This window comes from Gasterosteus aculeatus, chromosome 7 (assembly GCF_964276395.1).
Source record: "Gasterosteus aculeatus chromosome 7, fGasAcu3.hap1.1, whole genome shotgun sequence".
NCBI lineage: Eukaryota > Metazoa > Chordata > Actinopteri > Perciformes > Gasterosteidae > Gasterosteus > Gasterosteus aculeatus.
Window position 1 is genome coordinate 2,503,660 of NC_135694.1, and position 20,319 is coordinate 2,523,978.

At 46.7% G+C, this 20,319-nt stretch overlaps 3 protein-coding genes across 10 annotated transcripts; 2 read left to right on the forward strand and 1 right to left on the reverse strand.

The window, feature by feature from the left end:
• The first annotated feature begins 138 nt into the window (after positions 1-138).
• On the forward strand, positions 139-3,540 carry LOC120822401 (cerebellin-1). Of its 2 annotated transcripts, XM_040182067.2 has the most exons (5): positions 139-387; positions 1,116-1,765; positions 2,544-2,663; positions 2,821-3,030; positions 3,128-3,540. In XM_040182067.2, exons 2-4 carry the CDS (start codon positions 1,460-1,462, stop codon positions 3,016-3,018), a joined length of 624 nt encoding a protein of 207 aa, XP_040038001.2. In that variant the 5' UTR covers positions 139-387; positions 1,116-1,459; the 3' UTR covers positions 3,019-3,030; positions 3,128-3,540. The 2 variants fall into 2 exon arrangements, with proteins under 2 accessions (XP_040038001.2, XP_077961558.1); XM_078105432.1 differs by having other exon boundaries at positions 2,821-3,540.
• Positions 3,541-4,532: 992 nt separating this feature from the next.
• ripk3 (receptor-interacting serine-threonine kinase 3) lies at positions 4,533-9,927 on the reverse strand. 5 transcript variants are annotated; one of them, XM_040182066.2, is made up of 13 exons: positions 9,701-9,927; positions 8,406-8,563; positions 8,168-8,336; positions 7,903-8,058; positions 7,514-7,662; positions 7,356-7,405; positions 7,027-7,188; positions 6,867-6,949; positions 6,716-6,782; positions 6,414-6,475; positions 5,858-5,909; positions 5,577-5,764; positions 4,533-5,454 (listed from the first exon to the last, which is right to left on the reverse strand). In XM_040182066.2, exons 2-13 carry the CDS (start codon positions 8,555-8,557, stop codon positions 5,242-5,244), a joined length of 1,503 nt encoding a protein of 500 aa, XP_040038000.2. In that variant the 5' UTR covers positions 8,558-8,563; positions 9,701-9,927; the 3' UTR covers positions 4,533-5,241. The 5 variants fall into 5 exon arrangements, with proteins under 5 accessions (XP_040038000.2, XP_040037999.2, XP_077961556.1 ...); XM_040182065.2 differs by having other exon boundaries at positions 5,577-5,782; positions 9,701-9,900; XM_078105430.1 differs by having other exon boundaries at positions 5,577-5,782; positions 9,632-9,778.
• Positions 9,928-11,437: 1,510 nt separating this feature from the next.
• On the forward strand, positions 11,438-18,873 carry khnyn (KH and NYN domain containing). 3 transcript variants are annotated; one of them, XM_040182351.2, is made up of 10 exons: positions 11,438-11,752; positions 11,914-12,022; positions 12,434-12,695; positions 13,420-13,554; positions 13,888-15,494; positions 15,604-15,734; positions 15,988-16,084; positions 16,538-16,645; positions 17,200-17,301; positions 17,399-18,873. In XM_040182351.2, exons 3-10 carry the CDS (start codon positions 12,471-12,473, stop codon positions 17,730-17,732), a joined length of 2,739 nt encoding a protein of 912 aa, XP_040038285.2. In that variant the 5' UTR covers positions 11,438-11,752; positions 11,914-12,022; positions 12,434-12,470; the 3' UTR covers positions 17,733-18,873. The 3 variants fall into 3 exon arrangements, with proteins under 3 accessions (XP_040038285.2, XP_040038284.2, XP_040038287.2); XM_040182350.2 differs by having other exon boundaries at positions 11,530-11,752; positions 11,917-12,022; XM_040182353.2 differs by lacking the exon at positions 11,914-12,022 and having other exon boundaries at positions 11,611-11,752.
• The last annotated feature ends 1,446 nt before the right edge of the window (positions 18,874-20,319 follow it).

A 20,319-nucleotide genomic window follows, 5' to 3' on the forward strand; every position in this document is an offset into this window, starting at 1 on the left:
TGCTACAAACAGATAACGCATAATAGATCCGATTTTGTTGCATGTTAACTTTTGCTAAACAACAAAGATGAATCGTTTTCATAGGAAGAGCTTTGTTTTTTCAACCCGTTTTTTTTCCGTGACATATCCGAGGTGAAGGAGCTGGAGGCGGAGGGAGGAGGACAAGTCGGGGGTCGAGGCACTGTGAAAACAGAAGGCAGGATGCTTGTGATGTGATCAAACATCTGCTCAAACACAAGGGCTTCCTGCACCAGAGAGAGAGAGAGAGAGAGAAACAGGGAGGGAGTGAGTGATGGGGAAAAGCTGAGCGGGACTCTCGGGATGGTCTAACTTAGCTGGAGGAAGCCGGTTGCTGTCGCTGCAGATTGAACATTTTGAAAGGGACAGGTGGGTGTTCTTTTGGCAATTTTCTTCTATTGACCAAACCATACTATCTTTATTTATTTTGCAATGGTTGATTTTGTGAAAATGCCTTTATGGTCTGCTGTTGTTTGGGCTGTTGAGGCACTTGTTATGGGGGATTTGTCTTTTTCTTTAAAACTTCCTCTTTATTTTTAACTGAATTTATTATGAAGATAACGTGGATGAAGAGTCATCTTCTGTGTGGTCATGGTAATTTACTGATCAACAAATGTGCCACCTCCTTAACGCATGAGCTGGCTTTGTAGTATTTGTATTCATAACGTGTATTCATATAAAGGAATCCAAGTGCAGAGACAGGGATTTAATTGGAAAGTTGGAGGGGGGAAAGAGTTGGCGTGTTTACGAGCAGATGGCCTCTTGGTGGTGGACTGTGATAGTCCACAGTAGTCCAGGCCCCCCCCTCCTGAGCCCAGCTGGCACCTACACGCCCTCTTCCTGGCCAAACCGTTACCTCATCACTTCTGCTTCCACTTGTTTTCCTCTCCAGCAAAATCCAGACGGTTTTTGTTCTGATTTATGGACTAGAGAAATAGCCCCACAAGGTTTCAATAGGAAAAAACATTCAACTTTGATAGAATGTAATGAATCTCATCACAAATTAATTTCTCTTAGTGCCAAGATACTTAAAGTCATCAGTTTCCATTTCTGTCACTGTGATGCAGTAGTTTCCTGTGATTTGCCTCTTCCAACAGGCCTGAAGCCTTGACAGGCTTTGTTTGGCGAATGGACATTTCTGCTGAGGTGTGAGAAGCTGGATGAACTGTGCTTAGAGGGACTTTCGGTCTGCTGTTATACGAAGCCGCCATCCTGGTGCCAACTCAGTCAGATAATCTCCCACCACTGACTACCTGAACCATTAAAGGTCCCTCGAGATGTGGGAAGTCCTTGGTTGAAGGGTCCTTTCTAGGTGAAGACACCCTCGTGATGCTTAAGTAAAGTGTTCATTAAGAAAGACACGTCCTCGCCAATAGGTGGTGGTCCCGTTGTCACCCCCCCCCCACAGAAAGACCAAAAACTCACTCATCGTTCGGAAGCAATGCGCCGTCCATCCCCTCCGTCTCGGCCCTGCCTCGGTCCTCGCTCAGTCTTTATTGCCGGACTTCTTCTTCTGGTAATTTGGGGTGCCCCAGAAGTCAGTTGCCAGAATGACACAGAGCCAATCGTGTTGGAGGGAAAGTGTCTGGTGGTGTGCGACTCCACCCCCTCCGCGGAGCCGTCAGGTAACGCCCTAGGCATGTCGGTGAGGTCAGGAAGCGGTCGGGTGGCCTTTTCGGCCATCCGAAACACCAACCACGAACCCTCGGAGATGAGCAACCGCACCATGACCATCTACTTTGACCAGGTGGGTGAAATGAGTGAAATATAGTTCTCTACGTAGACGCTTGTTAAATAAGGCAGGTGTTGTCCTGAACCCTTGTTGGCTCCGCCTTGAATTGGACTGTCAAGATTTCCAGGCACAACACAAACTAATGGTCCAACCACATTGTGAAGGGTTTTTGGAAGTATGTATATATATATTTGAGTGGTACTCTTTACGTGTCAGGACAGATAGGTGAGGAGGGCAAGGAGAACCAGGTGAGGGTAATGAGTGGATGATGTGCGGTGATACAAAATGACAGTATAGTTAGATAACATGCAGTTAAGATGAAAATAAACTATGATGTGGTTAAAAGTGTGACACCTTCTCAATGCTGTCACTCAACACAATGAATTACTGTTAATGGTTGTGATTCACTGGCAGAGATTGGGAAAGGTACATTGTGTTATTGCGGATAAATAAATTCACCCGCATTAGTCAGGGGCCACTGAGACAAAGTTATCTACACACATCACACAAAGACGTCACTGCATATGTGACATCATAATCATTGTTTACTTTTGTTGGCCTGAAAGTATTAGTACAATTACGATACCGTGTTGACTGAGTCATTGTTAGCAGCGTCTGGGAGCTGTGACCTAGAACAATTTAATTAACTGCTGCACAAACCAGACAAATACTGATCCGCAGGTCTGTTTAGTGACCTCCTAACTTCTGCTGTGTTCCTGCCAATTACTTGAAGCTGAACTGAAAAAAACAAACGAGGCATCAAATATTCCAAATCTTTTTTTTTTCTTCTTAGATCCTCGTAAACGTTGGCGGCCATTTTGATCCGGCGAGGAGTATCTTCGTGGCCCCCAGAAAAGGAGTCTACAGTTTCAGCTTTCACGTTGTCAAAGTTTACAACCGGCAGACAATACAAGTAAGGAATACCCGCTCAAAGGGGAGTCCCAACATTGTTGAAAAGCATGCTGATACTGAAGCTACAAGAAGACCAAGAATTGTAAAAAATAAATAAACATATGTAGATATAGATCGATGATCTATTGTGCTGCATCTCCTCCCCCGTCTTCTCACAGGCCAGTTTGGTTCTCAACGGCTGGCCGGTGATTTCCGCCTTCGCCGGCGACCAGGACGTCACCAGAGAGGCCGCCACCAATGCGGGGCTGGTGACGATGGAGAGGGGGGACAAGGCTTCCCTCAAACTGGAGAGGGGGAACCTGAGGGGCGGCTGGAAGTACTCCACTTTCTCCGGGTTTCTGGTGTTCCCCTTGTAGGCCAGCGTCGAGGTGGGACTGCGTTCTCGTCGCAATCGGAGGCGTTGATCGAGTGAGGGAGTTCTCTCTAAAGACAATAATCATGATTGTATGTTCTTTTTCATTGCAGTTTTTGTGTCCTGTGCCTGAGTCGTCAATGCTTGGGGTTTGTGATTTTCTTTCAATGCATGAAATGAAGTGATAATAAGCTTAAGTGTTTTTAATTAAGGTATTGTGTCTAACATCTCTAACTTATCTGCCCATTTACCTTGTTAAAACTATTTCCATTAACAAAAAAAAGAACAATGTTTCTATGGAGGTGGCTGGTTAACTATGGCCAAACTTATATTTATTTATTAAAACCATAGGCACCATTTAAATGTCACTGAATTAGATTTGTTAGCAGCTGGTGTTTGCGGTGCACAGAAAATTGGCACTGGATTGTATGTTTAATACATAAGGAATTACAAATGTTTAGTGAGGAAAGTTACATTGCTATGAGTTGTAATGCAAAATAACAAATAAAATGACAGAATGAAGAAATTGAACGTATTGTAATCTATCCATCTATTGCTGAATTGAGAATAAAAATTGAAATATTTATTTTAGCATTGCATTTTAAGTTTTAAACAATTTTTTCATTAATAATTCAGTTACATTATTATGACTATTTAGAATAGTTAGCTGTACATTGTTGCTATAAAATTCATTTAAAAATTGCTATTAATATCATGCTGCATTTAATCTTGCACAGTTGTTCTACTACCACAAAGGGGGAGCCAACCTGCGGTAAATAGTCCTGTGCAAACAAAAAGCGACCTTAGCTTAGCTGTTACCAACCCACCTTATTTTATTCAAAGCCTGCAATTGACCATATTGTTCATTAACTTGATTATCAAGGACATCCTCACCCACCGAAACACACATGCTCCATAAATCACTGCTGCAGACAGACGGATGCTCTAAAAATAGTACTGATCCCTGTGTTGTGTTCTAAAGGTGTATTCAGGGTAATCGAGGGGAAACACCACAAGACTTTGAGCCTTAACCATCACATCTGCAGGTTTATTGTGAAACCCTTTGCAAACGTACAGTCTTTGGTGTGTTTTGTCACGGCGGTGACACTCTGCGAGTGTGCGTGTCTCTCCGCGGGGGACCAGGAGGCAGATGGAGGATCGGCAGTAAAGGAAGGGATCCGGTGCCAGAACCCAGCTGGAGGTCACACCGGACCATCCCAACCGATGCGTGTCAAAGCCCCGGTGCACAGCGGAGGCCTGTGTTAGCACTCCTGTGACTGTGGTTCAAAAGCTATCATTTGAAATATGTATCAAGCGTTTCCAGCATCAACAGCAGTGTTTTATCTGGACTGGATCGAAAGAGCGGGCGGAACAGATGAACAAAGAGCGCCACCTGGAGGCTCTACATGGAGATTACCACCAAAACGCTGCACCAAAATGAAATCACGATCAGGGAATTAAATTCCTTCAATTAATTCACAATGATTAGACATTTAATTTCATTAAAAGGCCAGACACTTATTATTCAAATATATTTATTAAAAAAGAAGAAAACAGTCAAAGAATTGAGTGGTTTGTTTGACCGCTGGTTTCAACCTCAAGTCTGAGAAGCTGAAATCAGAGAATACTTTCCTTTAAAATAACTTAATAAAATAAGCATTTATTGATTAAAACAAAAGTGAAGTTGTAAAGGAACATGAAAAAACACACCTGAGTTCAAAGGTTTTCAGAAATCTAAATCTAAGTAAACTATGTTTTTTTAACATATACAATCTCCAGGTTCTTCATATTTTTTGTAATGTACCTTTAGGATGAAGCAATTCAAAGTTTTCAAGAAGCTGACATTTCATGGCAGCGCCGTTACAGCAACGGAAACAACATGCTGGATCGTACACACCTGCATTTTTTATTTTATCTGTAAAAAAGGTAAATGCAAAATGCATCAGGAAGTTCTTATGCGTCTCTTTTAAGAAAACAGTTCCGACCCTAGTAATAAAAAAAAACAAATGAATGCATTAAGACAGGCCTTAATCTATATTACAAATAATACAATACAAATTATTTACCCTGCTCGACGTGCAGATAAAAACAGTTTGGGGTTTTTTTTTTAAATAAAAAAAAAGTATTTAAAATGACGTTTCACATGGACTTTCTACATTTGAAAAGCAACAAAAAAAGAAGAAAGTATGTATGAAGTGTAGAGGGCTGTTTCGTGGAATTAGAGAACTCAAGGTGGCGGCGGTCCTCCCGTCGTGTCCTTCCGGCTCCCTCGGCGCTGCGATGGGTGGTTGACCCCCGGCGGGGCCGTCGGGTGCCGTCTCCTCTCTCGGGGGAGAACGGTTTGGATGCTCATGCTGTTGTTGTCGCCGTACTGTAATCCCACCACGTCGCTGAGGCGGATCTCCATGACGCGCTGAGGGGCGGGGCTGGAATTCTGCCGCTGCGGATGAGAAAAGTAAAAAGAAAAAGCGAGAAAATAAATATGCTCCTTAGAAATGATATGATGTCTTAAATGCGGTGTGGAGCGCGCCTTCGCGCAGCGACGCGGAGGGAAACACCCACTTGACACTTCGAAGGCCGCTCTTGCTTCGAACCCTGCTGGGGGGCCTTTTCTGTTCCTCCCCCAGCGGGCCGCCGAGCGGAAGGAGACGACGGGGGGGATCGAATGGGGCAAACGGAGGACTTTTTCACTTTATCGTCTGTCGGCCGCCGGCTCACGTCGTCGCCCAGATGCCGAGATGAAGGCGGATCTGAAAAGGGAAGACAAGCTACGATACTTGATTTGTGTTTCTGTTTGATTTGGGATCTAAAAACAGTGGTTTCAACACCAACTTCCTTTTTACCTTCGACTCGCGCAATGTCTTTCTGATCTGCTGTCCTACTGCCATCCATTTCCTGCAACAACAGTACAGTAAAAAAGTTGCACTGTAATCCCAATAAAGACTTCACTAAATTGCCAGTTGGCACATACAATTGGCATAATCAAAAATAACTGGTCAGCAGTTTGTTCTCCACAATGAGACAAAAGAAACAAAACAAGTTCCCCCCATTTTAAATGAATTATTGAATCATTCGACCTGCTTTCTCACAATTAAAGTGAACCGTGTGTTCGATAAAGAACAAAATTTGCAACCAGGATGGCACATTTTAGTGTACTTTGTTTGCTAAACTGGGATTGTGTATGAGAAGATCGATCCTACTCACATTTGTTTGTGTCCTATAAAGCTGATGCCAGCAGCCAACTAGCATAGCATAGCATAGCATAGCATAGCATAGCAGTAAGTGAGGCATGTTAATATTAATAGTCTCTCCATGGCGACCGTGGCGCATGGGGTGGAGAGGGTTTTATGTCGAAGTGCCCCTGAGCAAGACACCCGGTGTGATTTGTCCGACCCTAACCTGGATTGGTGTGCGACCCGTTGGCACGGTAACGTGACTCTCTGGTTCCCAACGCCCGCTTCCTGCCAAGACAAACAAATTACCGTTGAAATCACATTTTTGTTGTTTTCGCAACAGCACTTTTTAGCGTAGCTTAGCGACCGGACACGGGAGAAATGCTAGCCTTATTAATAAGCAAAGAAGGTGCAAGGTGCCCGCTAGCCTGCTTTTTGTATATATCAAATGCAAACGACCAAAGTTTAATATCCATTTATCAAGAAAGGGAATTGCTGCGTTGAAGAAAACATGAAATAAAAGCAGACCTAAAAACGGAGAGACGTGAATCCCCTCAAACTGCTTCAGCATTCTTTGGGCGTCCTTTTCTTTGTCCTGCAGAGAGGAAGACAAAGACCTACGTGATGTCACGATTTAACCGAACCTCGGCAGCACCGTCATGATAAGATTCTCCCTCACCAGTATCCTCTGCACGGCGTGGACGACGTCGTTGATGTCCTCTTTGTGCATCTTGTGCAGTTTTTCTGCCTCGATTGCGCACTCTGTGGGCAAAAGACGCAACAGTTACACAACTTGTTGGAAGTGTTATTTCCCTTAGTCGACTCGAGAGCTTTCTCACCGAGGGCGCAGGGTCTTTTTCCGGGTGCCTGGTCCCAGCATCTCTCCATGAGCCGCCTCAGTTCGGCAAAACCGGCACACCCGTCGGCCCGGAGCATGAACTCGGGCACCGATGGACGGTCCCCCTTTGGGATGCGATGCTGCACCAGGCTGGACTGAGCTCCTGCAGCGGAGGAAGGGTGGAGTGTATCTCAGGAGACTTTTGCCATCTTTTCACCAGATGTTTTGATTTTACAACTCGCGGATTTACTCTTTTAAAATGAAAGGATCTGGTGGAGACCAAAACAGAGCTGAAAGAATGAGTGAAGAAAGAGTGAAGTAGTCACTTACGTCCATATGGTGGTTTCCCTGTGACAATGGACCACAAGAGGATACCATAACTGAAAGAAAGAAGCAGAGTGTCACATCCTGGGGCCTGTGAAGCTGAAACCATGTGCCATAGTTGGTTCTTATACGAGTATTAAAACGCGTTCAACCGGTCCTTGTACCTGTAGATGTCGGAGGCTTTGTCCGGTTTGTACAACAGGTCGAAAGCTTCCGGCGGCATGTACCGGATCGTCCCACCTTCCTCATCACTCGTCTTCTTTGAAGAGCACGAGACGCTGCAGTGAAGCCGCGCAAGGCCGAAATCTGTGAGCTGAAGAGAAAATGACCAAAAGGAGGGTTGATGGGCAATTTAGTCTCTTTACAAATTAAGATTTGTGTCTAAAAGTGCTTCTGAAATGTGTTTCGTGATCAATAAAAGAACCCAACCCAATTGACCGAGTAAATGAACTATTCTGATACCTGACAATTATTTACATGGTCCTAATGGAAAAGGAATGGAAAAAGCGGTATGGTTAGTCCCAAAAAAAGAAAGCGGAGGCTTTGGACTCACCTTGGCGTTGAGAGAGCAGTCCAGCAGCACGTTGCTGGGCTTCAGGTCCATGTGCAGCAGAGCAGGCGACAGGCTGTGCAGGAAGTTGATGCCCAGGCCCACTTGGTGAGCCAGTCTGCAGACCAGCGGCCAGGGCGGGGCTTCGTTTAAGCTGTGCTGTAAGATTGTTTCCATAGTTACGGATCTACACGCATAGCGGGCGATGGTGCTGAGCTACGCGTTTCACTACAAAATATGTATTTCCCCCTCCTCCGCGCGTGGCTACCTGCAGGGAGGCCAGGGATCCTCTCTCCATGAACTCCATGACCAGGCCCAGCCGCGTAGAGCCCACGCCGGGCGGCCGGCCCTTGAAGACCCCTCGGACCAGGACCACGTGCGGGCTGCTCCCTTGGCGCGCCATGTCGATCTCCTTCAGCAGCGCCGACTCGCTGTTCCTGTGTGCGTTTGCAACATGGGTAAGTCGAGACCTGAAGCAGGAAGGCTGTTTCGGTTAAGCGACTCACCGGTCATCGTGGTGAAGCAGCTTGACGGCCACGTCGCAGCACCACCCTCGATGCCTGGCTTTGAATACTTGTCCGAAACCCCCGGAGGCGATCGCCGTCCAGGCCTCCAGGCTGGAGTCGCTGACCGACATGGGGAACTGACAGCTGGACATACTTCACTGGAGGAGGAGGAGGAAAATAATAGCGCTGATAAAAATAAAATAAAAACAGGTATCTGCACCATCAACACTGCACCGGGGTGTTATTAAGAAGAGGTTCAAGGACGCAGAGTCGCTTTGGGCCCCCCCACATCCCAACCTCGTTCCAATCCGCAATAAAGGAAGAAAGAAACACACAGCCTATTTATAGCTGCAATAAAATAGGACCAATGAGAAAACAGTTTGCTTGTGCGTGGTGTTGGTTTACAATGTTTAAATGGCTGTTGAATCCTGCAGTGTGAACAGAAACCAAACAAAGGGGCAGCTGCAACATTGTACCATATTAATCCCCAATAGGAACAAACTACAAGTGGGAAAATGCCTTGAAACACTGCAACAACGTTTCAATAAATTGATTGGCTCAGGCTCAGTGGCAGATTGCATCACATTTCATTTACAATTAACCCATGCACAACGGTTACATTATTCAAAATAAAAAATGTAAAGTTACACGTCACGACTGATCGTCAGAGGTAGGGGAATTTCAAATTGTGTAACACAGTGAACCACGTAAAGAAATAATGTAGGCACATGTATACTCTCAGAAACAGATAAAAACCCACTTGATAAAAAATATATATATATTTAATATTAATCATTACAGAGACCGCCATTACATTCTTCCTCTCGCTCAACCCCTAGAGGCTGCTCGCGGACCCCCGGAGTCCCCGCACCACACTTTGGGAATCCCTGCTTTAGCACAAAAGAAATATATGGTGCCCTCTTATGGTGGTTGTTTGGGTGTTTCGTGTTTAATCAAGTAATACATTACCTAAAACACAGAGTATCTTTTCCTTTTCTTTCTTTTGTTTCCTTCCTTTTAATGAAACATGGCTTCATGTCACACAAGGGCACATGGATTTGTTGGACAGAATAATGAGAACACTTTTGACTTGAACATTGAAATTTTACTTTGGATTTCCGTAACTTCGTAAAATCCAAGTCCGACACATTTCCTTTACCAACAGATACTTAAAACAATAATTAGTTCATCACGATGGGTTTTTTTAAAAGGGGGAAATCACTCACCCTTTGAGATAAACTCAACAATAATTAGTTCATCACGATGTTTTTTTTTAAAGGGGGGAAATCACTCACCCTTTGAGATAAACTCTTCTTCCTCATCCTTCAGCCAGTGTAAACTCCCTGGCACTCATTCGGTGACTTTGTACTGGCAGCTTCACGGAAGCAGAAGTGAAACTAGTTTTCCTTTTTACTTCTGCTTTCAAACAGCTCAACAAACACGCCTAGGTGTCTCCACATAGGGATTCAGTTTTATGTAGCTCTATACCGCTTTGCTGGAGGTTTTCACAACGTTTTCAAAATAAAAGCCCTTCACAATCTCACTCTTTCTTTTCACTGTAGAATTTTCTTCTCGGAAGGGGTCTGCCGTCGATCCCAACCTTAATTGTTATATTTTCCAATCGTAATAATCATTGTTATGTATAATTTGTCATTTATTCAGTCACATTTCTTGATGGTGAAACAAGGCTCTTATCTTGAAGTCAGTTCCTATACATTTACCGTAATGCCTAATACAGGCGCACTGCAGAATAACGTGCTTGACTCTGTTTTTGAAGGCACACATTTTCCGCATTGCTGGAAATAAAACAGGCTCTTAACCGCAAAATTCTTTCCTTTTTAAACATACTTTTTATGTCCATCCCAAAAAAAAGATTTCTATGGACATTGTACTAAAGTTTAGACCAAAAGAAAAAGATCCCCAAAAATCTTATAATGCTATTTTGAGTTTCACCAGCAGAGGGAAGAGTCTGCTAAAGGATTTACAGTAAATAGGTGAGGCTTCTTTAAATCGTTGATGATTACAGCTAGCATGGCTTACATCAGTAGTTCCAAACTGGAAGGTTCTGACTCCCAGAGGGGTCTTGACTTCATACACCCGCCCTAAAAAAAGAAATAAAACCCACACTCGCCCTGAGAGAAAAAGTTTGGGAAACACCGGCTAACATAATGCACTATGACACAAGATTGGCCCAGTCTCAAAGTCTCCCCTGAACCCCCGTGACTCATTGTTTTTGTGAGTATCCATGCTGTCTGTTTAACGTGACATTGCAGTTAATTGTGGGTAATTCCCTTGTGCAAAGTCAGCATCTTGGTTCGGATTGGGCCACGTGCGGCATTAAGGTCAAAGTCCACGGTTCAGAGGGAAACTTTGCCCGTTTCCTTTATGGTTACTTTGCAGATTCAGGTTATTAAAACAAAATATAACCTTGGATTATAATCATGGCTCTAACTGGAGTAACACTTTGAATACATGTAGCAGAGAATGTCTTCCTGCACAGATCTGGGCACTTACACAACTGAGCACACGTTGACACAGACACACATCCGTTTAATGGCATACTTGGAACCCAGTCTACCCGGTGTGCCCCGGCAGGCTGAGGCAGGATGTGCAGGAGGAAACATAACTCTTCCTGTGTGTGAAACTGCACCAAATAACCCTGTAAACATATAAAAGTCCCCAATTCCTCTTTCTCTGCATTTAACAGAGACGTGTTAAAAGTCAGAAGAGAGGAAGAACACACACACACACACACACACACACACACACACACACACACACACATTCAGAAAAACCCCGGCTGTGACGTCATTGGAAATCCCCTTCACCTCCTGTTCGACCCACAAATCAACACAAGCCACATCCGAAACTACACGCTTTAAATGTTCCCTTCTGTCGCGTGTCCTCTGTCATAACAACCACTCTGGTTGGAACAAAGTGAAAACATCATGTGAACGGACGGTCTTCCGTGTGAAAATGCGGATACATTTTTAATGATTAAAGTGACGTCATTTTGGTGTTAAATGGACACAAAACATCCGGACAGAATCGCCCGCCGGGCTCCGGAAATGAGCCGCTTATCTCCTTCGTTTCGTTTAGTTTCGGTTTCCAGCTTCCTCCTCCGTCATCTCTCTCTCTCTCTCTCTCTCTCTCTCTCCCTCTCTCTGTCTCTCTCTCTCTCTCTCTCCGTCTCGCTGTGTGCGTTGCGCACTCGGCGGCTGAACTTTGATCGGATCGGCTGCATGTGGTTGTTGTTATTGTGGTTGTTGTTGTTGTTGTTGTCGTTTTAATGAGTGCGGCGGACGGAGCCGCAGGAACCGAGACTTCGGAGGAGCGATCGACCCCACGTAAGAGAACGAACCCAAACTCCCGTCTTTCGTTGTCGTATTGAACCGTAAAAGCCGCCCGCTGTGTTCTCACCGCTCGTCCTCTTTACGCGCTGATCTGGCGCAACTATCTCGCGCCGGGCCGCGTCGTGCGCTCATTTATACCGTTTGTTCCCCCTCAGCAGAAGCGAAAGGCAGCGACAGTCAACGCCAGCTGGACATGTAGACAGGGAGAGCCTTGTTTACACGGCTGGAGGTCGAAGGTGTGCAGTGTGAAGGTGTGGTGGAGAGGTACATTTACTCCACTTCACTACTTTGTATTTAAGGTGTTGTTACTCCACTACTTTGGTTGGAAGAAGATTGTTACTGTTTTAGAATAAACCTGTTGTTTGTTGTCAGTTTCCAACTAACGAGCCTTATTCTAATGAATTAAATACAGTAACAACAAATGACATAAAATAACTTTTTCTTTGCCTCCTTTTTTAATTATTTCTTGGGCTCTGTCTCTATGGGTCTTTTATAAAAGCAGTGCATCTTGGGACATGCAGTTTTCTTCATCGCCTCCAGTTAAAGCTGCATTGAAAAGCAACACAATTGTATCGCTTTTAGAGTGATGACACTGTCCTATCTGTGATTGAAGAAGCAACGCACCTAAATATACCCCCTCCCTCCCCCCTCCCTCCCCCGTCTCCCCTCCCACAGTATGTCTGACATCTGACGGCGACTTTGAGAACCGGGGATGGAGGGCGAGCGAAGCGGCGCGGGCGGAGGGGAGCCGCCGGTGGAGGACGAGTTTGCGTGCGCCGACGTGCTGCGGGGGCCCCTGGCCTCCCTCCACGGCACCGTGGAGCGGCTATTCGGCGTGACCTTCGGCCTCGGGGCGGACGGCGGCGGCTCCCACGGCGACGGCGGGCAGATATGGCTGCAGCTGCGAGGGCCGAGAGGCGACGTGAGAGCCGCCAAAGTAAGGCGGGACTTCTCCGACGCACGGGCCTTTTGTCGTTTTGTCGCCAATTAGTCAGTTTAACCCTCCATTTGGAAAGTTTTTATTGACTCATAGAGGGTTTTTTAAATGTTGTCATGAATTGGAAGACGGTGACTGAAAACAAGAAGGGAGTTCTTGCTTGTGTGCGTCCTCTTTTCTCACCAACACATCTGCGTTTGGCCAAGCCGACATTTGATGTATTCATATTTTACAGGGAGTACGTTAAAGATTCAGAGACAAGACTGAAACCTGCACGGGGTGTCGGCTGCGTCTTTCCTCTAAAGGTCACATGGTGGCGTATTAGCATAAGTCTGCTTGCGAATAGTTTCACTGAAATGCAGGAAGTTCTGAGAAGCAGGAGGACAATGAGCGTTGAAACAGGTTGAGCCTGCGCTTCATAAAGCTGAGGCGAGTTTTCAAACCGGGCATCTCCCGTCATAAATGATCTGTGGTCCGTGTCACGACATCGCTTGATTGAAACGTTAATGTCGACCACGCATTAAAGTCCCCTTTCAAACACCTTTTAAGCCGACATCTGCAGATGTAATTCAGTTTTCGTGTAAATGTAGATGTCCAAGTCTCACTTATATAGTCCAATAATAATAACAATAACAAGTGAGCAAACTTCTCATGAAGACCACAGGAAATCGTTAATAACAAAACAGTAAAGTAGAAAATGAAGCTAAACTTGATGGTCTTGCAGTTGTTTGTGAAAGGCCTCGTGAACCAGGAGCAGCAGAAGGAGGTTTCTTACCCCGAGGTCCTTCACTGCATCTTCTGTGGGGCCCGAGGGCTGTTCGTGGACGGCCTGACAAAAAACACCTCGGCACATATAGTGGTGAGTGTTGCATGCTGGGTATTTGTTGAGGCCTTTCAACGTGATGCAACAGTGTAGCTGGAAATATTCACAAATCATTAGCATTTTAACCCAAGTTCTGTGTACTTTTCATTTTGAAGTATTTTATTCACACAAGAGTATACAAAACTTTACCATGTCTTATGTCATTCGCAGTATTATTGATATTATGTAATACAATATACCCTGGTATATATATATATATATATTGATCATTATTGGGACATGGATAGCGACAACAATAAATTAACCCATTTACATTTTTTATTTTGCTTTTAGTATCAATGTCATTGTGCTTCCCTCTCGCCAAACCAGGTGGACTCCGTGGGCTTCCTGCTCATATCCGGTCTGGAGGAGCCGGTGGTGCGAGCCTACTCCCTGATAACGGACCTGGTGGAGCGGTACGAGGGCGCGCAGTCCGGGCACGCGGGCCCCGGCGAGTCCCTGGATTCGCGCCGGGCCTTCAAAGACCTGGTGGAGAAATGGGAGGACAAGCACTTCCTGGATCTTCTGGCGCTGCCGGGGTCGGTGAAGGAAGTCCTGCTGGGTTTGGTGAGAGAATCCGGGCTCGGATTGAGCCCCGCCCGGGCTCTGACGGACAGAAATGAGCTACGGCGCGAGGACTCGGAGGACGTGCGGACGGGCAAACCTTTCGCCGGCAGGTGCGCGCTTCCCGAGCCTTCCAGGACTTCGGAAGGTTTGCCCGCAGGTTTGGGGAAAGACTCTGCAACCGGGGACTCCTCATTCCGGTGCGAGTTCGGGGACAACCGAGGGAGGGCAGAGGGCGCCGAGGGAAGAGCCGCGCGCTCTCCTCCGGACGTGCGAGCAGCGCCGCCGCAGTTAAACACCAAGACGAAGGAGGAGGAGGAACGAGATCTGCAGATGTCATCGGGAAACAAGGAGTTTTGGCTCCTTTTGAAGTTCTTCACCGCCATGGGGTACACGGAGGACGTGGTGAAACGGGTCCTCGCCCGCACGGGCCCCAAAGAGGCCTCGCAGATACTGGACGTGGTTCAGCAGGAGCAGGACCGCAGCGACCGCCAGCAGGCGGAGGAAAGCCGGGACGACAGGAACCGACCCTGCGAGACGGAGCACAGGGAGGAGGAAGCGATGGAGGTGGCGGGGGACGAGTCGCTGGAGGGAGCGCCGGGAGACGGCGGACACTCCAGGGAGAAGCGCGGTGTCGCCGGGGAAAGGGGGGACGCACCCGAGGAGGACTTCGTCCTGGGAGTGGTGAAGAAAGCGGCGGCCAGCTGCGGGTACATGGAGCAGAAAGTGGCCAAAGTGTACAACATGTTGCCCGACGGATCCACTCGCCAGCTGCTCCTGGAGCTGCAGAGAGAGGTGAGCAAAGAGAAGGAGGCCCTCCGGGAGGGGCCGAGGGAGATGGACGACGTGTCGCCGGACAAAGTTAGATCTTCTGGAGGGAGGGCGAGAGAAGCCGAGCTTTTGATACCGGCAGAAGAGAGCAAATTGAATGATAAGAGGCGTGCGGACCCACAGACCCCACAGACCCCACACCGAGTCGCCCCGGCTGAGGTCAAAGGGCCGCCCATGCCCACTTACCCCTCGCGCCGCCACCCCGCACTCGACTTCATCCAAACCACCAAACGACATGGCCAGGCCGCCCCCCGGCTTGACGCATCCCCCCCGAAACACATGGATCCGACCTACGACCAGGACCCACACCCCAAACACAAGGCGCCCCAAGTGCCGCAACCCCACCTCTCCCCCAGGAACGACCCGCCGCCCTCCGGAGCGAGGGACAGGCGGGGCTTCACGGCCGCCTCTTCGGTGGTGGTGACGGGGGAGCAGCGCTTTCTGGAAGGCCTGCTGACGCCCTTCGACCTCCAGCTCACGGACCAGACGGGCGACCCGAACGTGAGGGCGATCATCATCGACGGGAGCAACGTGGCCATGAGGTCAGAAAGGCTGGAAAGAGAACGTGTCGGTCCTCTGATGGACGGGGAGAGATTTAGTTTGAGTGTTTGTGGATCTGTACGTCCAACTGTTCCCTGTTTTTTCCAACAGTCACGGGTTGGGTCACTTCTTCTCCTGTCGAGGCATCGCTCTGGCCGTGCAGCACTTTTGGGACCGGGGTCATCGACACATCAGCGCCCTCGTGCCTCAGTGGAGGCAGAAGAGCAACCCCAAGATCAAAGGTAGCGCTCAAGGTCTTTTAAAGCCGACACTGGTCCGTTGATTCGTCTTTTTTGAGCGCAGTGAGAAACTTGATGAAATCACATACAACAAAATAACTGGAAAATTAATTGCACGTTCGCTGCTTGTTTTTGACTCTGAGTCTCTTTCTCGGGAGGAAAATCTAATCTAATTTTCTACGAGCGTCTTTGTGTGTGTGTGTGTGGGCGTTTCGGTGCAGACTAAACGCAGCGTCGTTATTTCCCGACCTTGCAGAGCAGCACTATCTGACGGAGCTGCAGAAGCTGGGCCTGCTCGCCTACACCCCCTCCAGAGAGGTGCAGGGCAAGATGATCAGCTCGTACGACGACAGGTAGCCAGGAACGTCATCTGCTAGTCTGCCGTCTGACTGATGGTAGCTTAGCTAAAAAAGAGCTAAAAAAAAGAGCTAAAAAGCGCTAAAGTAGGAACAGAAGTAACTCAAAACTACCATATTCTTATATTTCTTCCTAATAAAAAAAGGTCAAATCCATATGATGCCACATGCCAAATAAACTTCAAATATACTTTTGGTTTTTTAGGTTCACCGGCATCCGCAATTTATTATTTATATATTTTGTATCCGTAGCTGCTCCATTTCCTTTGCACACTGCATTGTGAGACAATAGTACATTTACTGTGTATACTTTGTATATTTGAGTCAACGCACTTTTCACGCACAACTCGCTGAGGATCGATATGCCGATCGGTTGTTTTAATCTTTCCATAAGTGTTTGGGGAACGAGATTTGACTGCTCTGAAATGCTTCTCTCCCTCATTCCTGCAGATTCATGCTGCAGCACGCGCAGAAGACCGACGGCGTGATCGTAACTAACGACAACCTGAGAGACCTTTCAGACGAGTCCCCCGTGTGGAGGGACATCATCAAAAAGAGGTATAAGAAGACAGCGTGTGGATCAGCAACGTAGGAATTCAGCTCTGCACACTTTCCTTTCCTTATTTTTGCTTTCGCTTTCTGAAAATATTCAGAGAACATCCTTTCTTTTAAACATGACGTATTTAAAAATGACTAACACAATTCTAAGGATAGTTAGCACTCTGCTGTGAGTTAACTAATCAATTTACCGCTACCTGTGTATATTGTAGAGTACAGAAGCAGTTCATTATGAAAACAAAACATGCGCTCTCACATATTGTGTGTGCAAAGATCTTTGTTATAAACGCTTGTAAAGCTTTCAAATAAATATTGCAGTTAAAAGTAAATTGCCGATATCCTCGTTAACTCTTTTAAGTCAAATTGACGCGTGAGTATTTAACAGAGAAAGTTTCATAAGCACTTGAAAGTTCCTCAACGTAACTTTAATTGTGGTACTTGAGTACCGTTTTTACCAGTTAACCAGCTATTTTTTTCACCATGATAAAAATAGAGATTTAGTGTTCCAGGATCAAAGGGCGGCGGGATGACGTCATGGTTTCTCCCCCACGCAGACTTCTCCAGTACACGTTTGTCGGGGATCACTTCATGGTGCCGGACGACCCTCTGGGCCGAGGGGGGCCTCACCTGGACGACTTCCTGCGCTCAGATCACAGGTGCACACGACCGGCCGCACAGACGCACGCCGGCTTGTTTCACAGTCGTAACAACGAGTCAAGACAGTGATGAGGGAATTCCTTTCTCTCCTCTCAGGACTCCGGAACCAGGGAACCACTCTTTTGCCGGCGCCTCCACGGCGTTCCCCTCCTCCGAGCCCGCGCGTTGTTCCCAGACGGAGCTCCTGAACCTCCGCGACCGCGTGCCGGGCGGCGGCAACCGGGGGAGCCGGAGGGGCCGCGGGAAAGGGCGGGACGCGGGACTCCTGCAGGGGCGGCTGGCGGAGAGGGGCCCGGAGGAGACGGCGGCCCTCAGGGAGCAGCTGTGCCAGGTGTTCCCGGGTCAGGACAACATGGTGGCACTGGTGCTGCAGAGCCACCCGGCCGAGACGGACATCAACGTGCTGTCCGATCTGCTCTTGGAGCAGTAATGGCGCGTTTCCACCGAGCGGTACGGTACGGGTCGGGTCTGTTAACCATGATTTGGCGAGCGTTTCCACCGCCAACAGTACCCTTACTTGATAGGCGATAAAACTGAAAGCTAACCGCAAACAACAACGGAGGACAGACGGCCGATCCTGTTCTTGCTTCTCCATATGTGGCCGTTTGTCACAAGGAGACGACACTCTTTGTTTGAGCAAAGGCTACACGTGTGTTGTCTTTCCCCTTGCGGCGCGCGCAAATGACGACACTCTTTCAACCAATCAACGCTCTGCAGTGAGTCTAGCTCCGCCGTTTAGTACCAAACACCTGTGCCAGGTGCCCCAACGGAAGGGTACCCCAAAAGGTGGTACGGTACGGTTCGGATTTTTGGCACCATTCTCAACTTTTGGCAGTGGAGACACAAATAAAAGGGTACCGTCCCGTACCGTACCGTACCGTACCGTACCGCTCGGTGGAAACGCGACCATAAAAGGAGCGGGCTGTTTTTTTAGTCTTAAAGTATTTAAGCGGGGGTTGGACTATTTTTCTACCAACCATGAAGTGATTCAAAGGGGCACGATGGGGTGACTTTTCCTCCCTCTGCACCTTCACTCGCGACCAAACACCTGCAAAGCACCGTTACCGTTCAGTTGTCTGTGACGCCATGAACATGAACCCAGTGAACCTGCTTTACCCACATCAGCATGTTAGAGTAGTCACAGTGAGCACGTTAGCACGCCCCGTGCTAGCAGTTAGCTCCAGCGGAGCCTTTTAACGTCTTAAAAACACGACCAAATGTTTTTGGAACATCCCCCTCAACGCCGTTTAACACTTTGGGGTTGTCCTCAGGACACTGTGTGTGTGTGTGTGTGTGTGTGTGTGTGTGTGTGTGTGTGTGTGTGTGTGTGTTTTTAATCATGCAACAATGTTAAAGCAGGATTAGGCGGGATTGTGAGAACCAGCGATTTGTTCTGTTTTTATGAGCATTTTTCGAAATCCATTTTTAATGTTGTTTTGAGAAAAAGCAATAAAAAAAGGTTGTTTGTCACTATTCTTTTGTATCCTGCTGATCTTAAAATGTCAGCTCTTTGTTTCTAAAGAAGAAATGCATAATAATCTGTACAATATATATATATTTATATATTTTAACACGAGATTTGTGTTGTTTCTTATGTACATTTTGAGAGATTGATGCCGATTTCTGCCCATGTTTTCCGTCAAGGTGTTTCATTCAAAAGGTCCACGGTGCTGTTTTCTTTGGCTTAAAAAGGGGCTAAATCAAGGTTGAAGGTGGTGTTAATGTTTCATGGCGGTGGCGCGTGGCGTACAGAGGCTGTGCTTGGAACCCCACGGTTGGCGGTTCGAACCCTGGCTGCTTTGCGTCAAAGTGTCCCTGAGCGAGACACCCAACCCTGAATTGCTCACCGGGCAAAAATGTTAAAACCATCAGTTAAAAATGCAGCGTAAGTCGCTTTGGATGAAGGCGTCAGCTTAAACGACATGTAATGTAATAAATATAACATTTAAATGTTTTACTGTGAGTCAAATAATACATATTACTGCTGGTTTAACGCACAACGTTTACTCAGAAAAAAAACAAATTCAATTTTAACATTAAAATAAGGTGCAGTTCACAATAAAGTCCTGGAGGGGGCGCACGTCACCACTGTGTGTCGACACGTGAGAAGAGACGTGGGTTGAATGGAATCAACGTCGGTGTGCAGCATATAAAACCAAATGAAACTCCTTTTCTCAGGTGCTTCTTTCCAGACAAAGAGAGAAAACTCTCTGACTCACCTGTAAAGTGTTGAGAAGGTTTTTTGTGTTTTATTCTCTGAGGTGTTGCTCATAAGCTCATGATAATTATCGCTAGAAAGGGTGAGCCTCGTTTGTTCTTTGACTTCTAGAGAATAGATCCTCATTTAACCGGTCGGGGGAGTTTTAAACAATGTGGCAAATAGACAGCATCTATTTCGGGAAACTTCCCGTGACGTCTGATTCACCCGCGTATGGGAGTTTATAATTGAGTCACTTAAATGTGGGTCTGTGAAGCTATTTTTGTGACATCACTTAACTAATACAGAAATATGTTTGGATTATCTTGTGTTGTTTGCTCAAAAACCATAAAACTCCCAAAGAAAAGCCTCCCAGCATGCACTAGGCCAACCAATGATTTAAATATGTATGTTACTGATTGTAATGCGTGCAACCTTTTGAAGTGTATTTTCATATATTTGCTGGTTATTAAATATTACACCAACTTCCCTGTTTGCTTGTTTTCCTGCTGCACGCGTTTCGGGTGACGGTGCAGCTCCTTTTAATTACTGAGTTTGTAAAAATACCTCCAAGAATTGAATCTGTCTTACTTTAAATCACCATGATGTACCATGGTTCATTTGCTGATTATATTTTCTGTTTTTAATCATCATCTGCAAAGTGACTGAAGTTGTCAGATGAATCTTAAGAAAGTTCAATGTTTTAAGTGTAAAGAAGCAGAAAATAGATACTGTATCTCTGAATTGGCGTACGGTATGTTTACCTGGCCATAAAACCTGCAGCTGCACCGTCTTCACAGCAGCACGAGCGTGTGTGTGT

Excerpts from the sequence above, each read along its gene's own strand:
- LOC120822401 (XM_078105432.1), top strand. The coding sequence starts at position 1,460 with ATGCGCCGTCCATCCCCTCCGTCTCGGCCCTGCCTCGGTCCTCGCTCA. Across the intron at positions 1,766-2,543 it reads TGACCATCTACTTTGACCAG|ATCCTCGTAAACGTTGGCGG; the intron begins GTGGGTGAAATG and ends TTTTCTTCTTAG. Across the intron at positions 2,664-2,820 it reads ACAACCGGCAGACAATACAA|GCCAGTTTGGTTCTCAACGG; the intron begins GTAAGGAATACC and ends GTCTTCTCACAG.
- khnyn (XM_040182351.2), top strand. The coding sequence starts at position 12,471 with ATGGAGGGCGAGCGAAGCGGCGCGGGCGGAGGGGAGCCGCCGGTGGAG. Across the intron at positions 13,555-13,887 it reads ACACCTCGGCACATATAGTG|GTGGACTCCGTGGGCTTCCT; the intron begins GTGAGTGTTGCA and ends TCGCCAAACCAG. Across the intron at positions 15,735-15,987 it reads GAGCAACCCCAAGATCAAAG|AGCAGCACTATCTGACGGAG; the intron begins GTAGCGCTCAAG and ends CCGACCTTGCAG.
- ripk3 (XM_040182065.2), bottom strand. The coding sequence starts at position 8,557 with ATGTCCAGCTGTCAGTTCCCCATGTCGGTCAGCGACTCCAGCCTGGAG. Across the intron at positions 8,337-8,405 it reads CTGCTTCACCACGATGACCG|GAACAGCGAGTCGGCGCTGC; the intron begins GTGAGTCGCTTA and ends AAACGCACACAG. Across the intron at positions 5,455-5,576 it reads AGCGGCCTTCGAAGTGTCAA|CGGCAGAATTCCAGCCCCGC; the intron begins GTGGGTGTTTCC and ends TCTCATCCGCAG.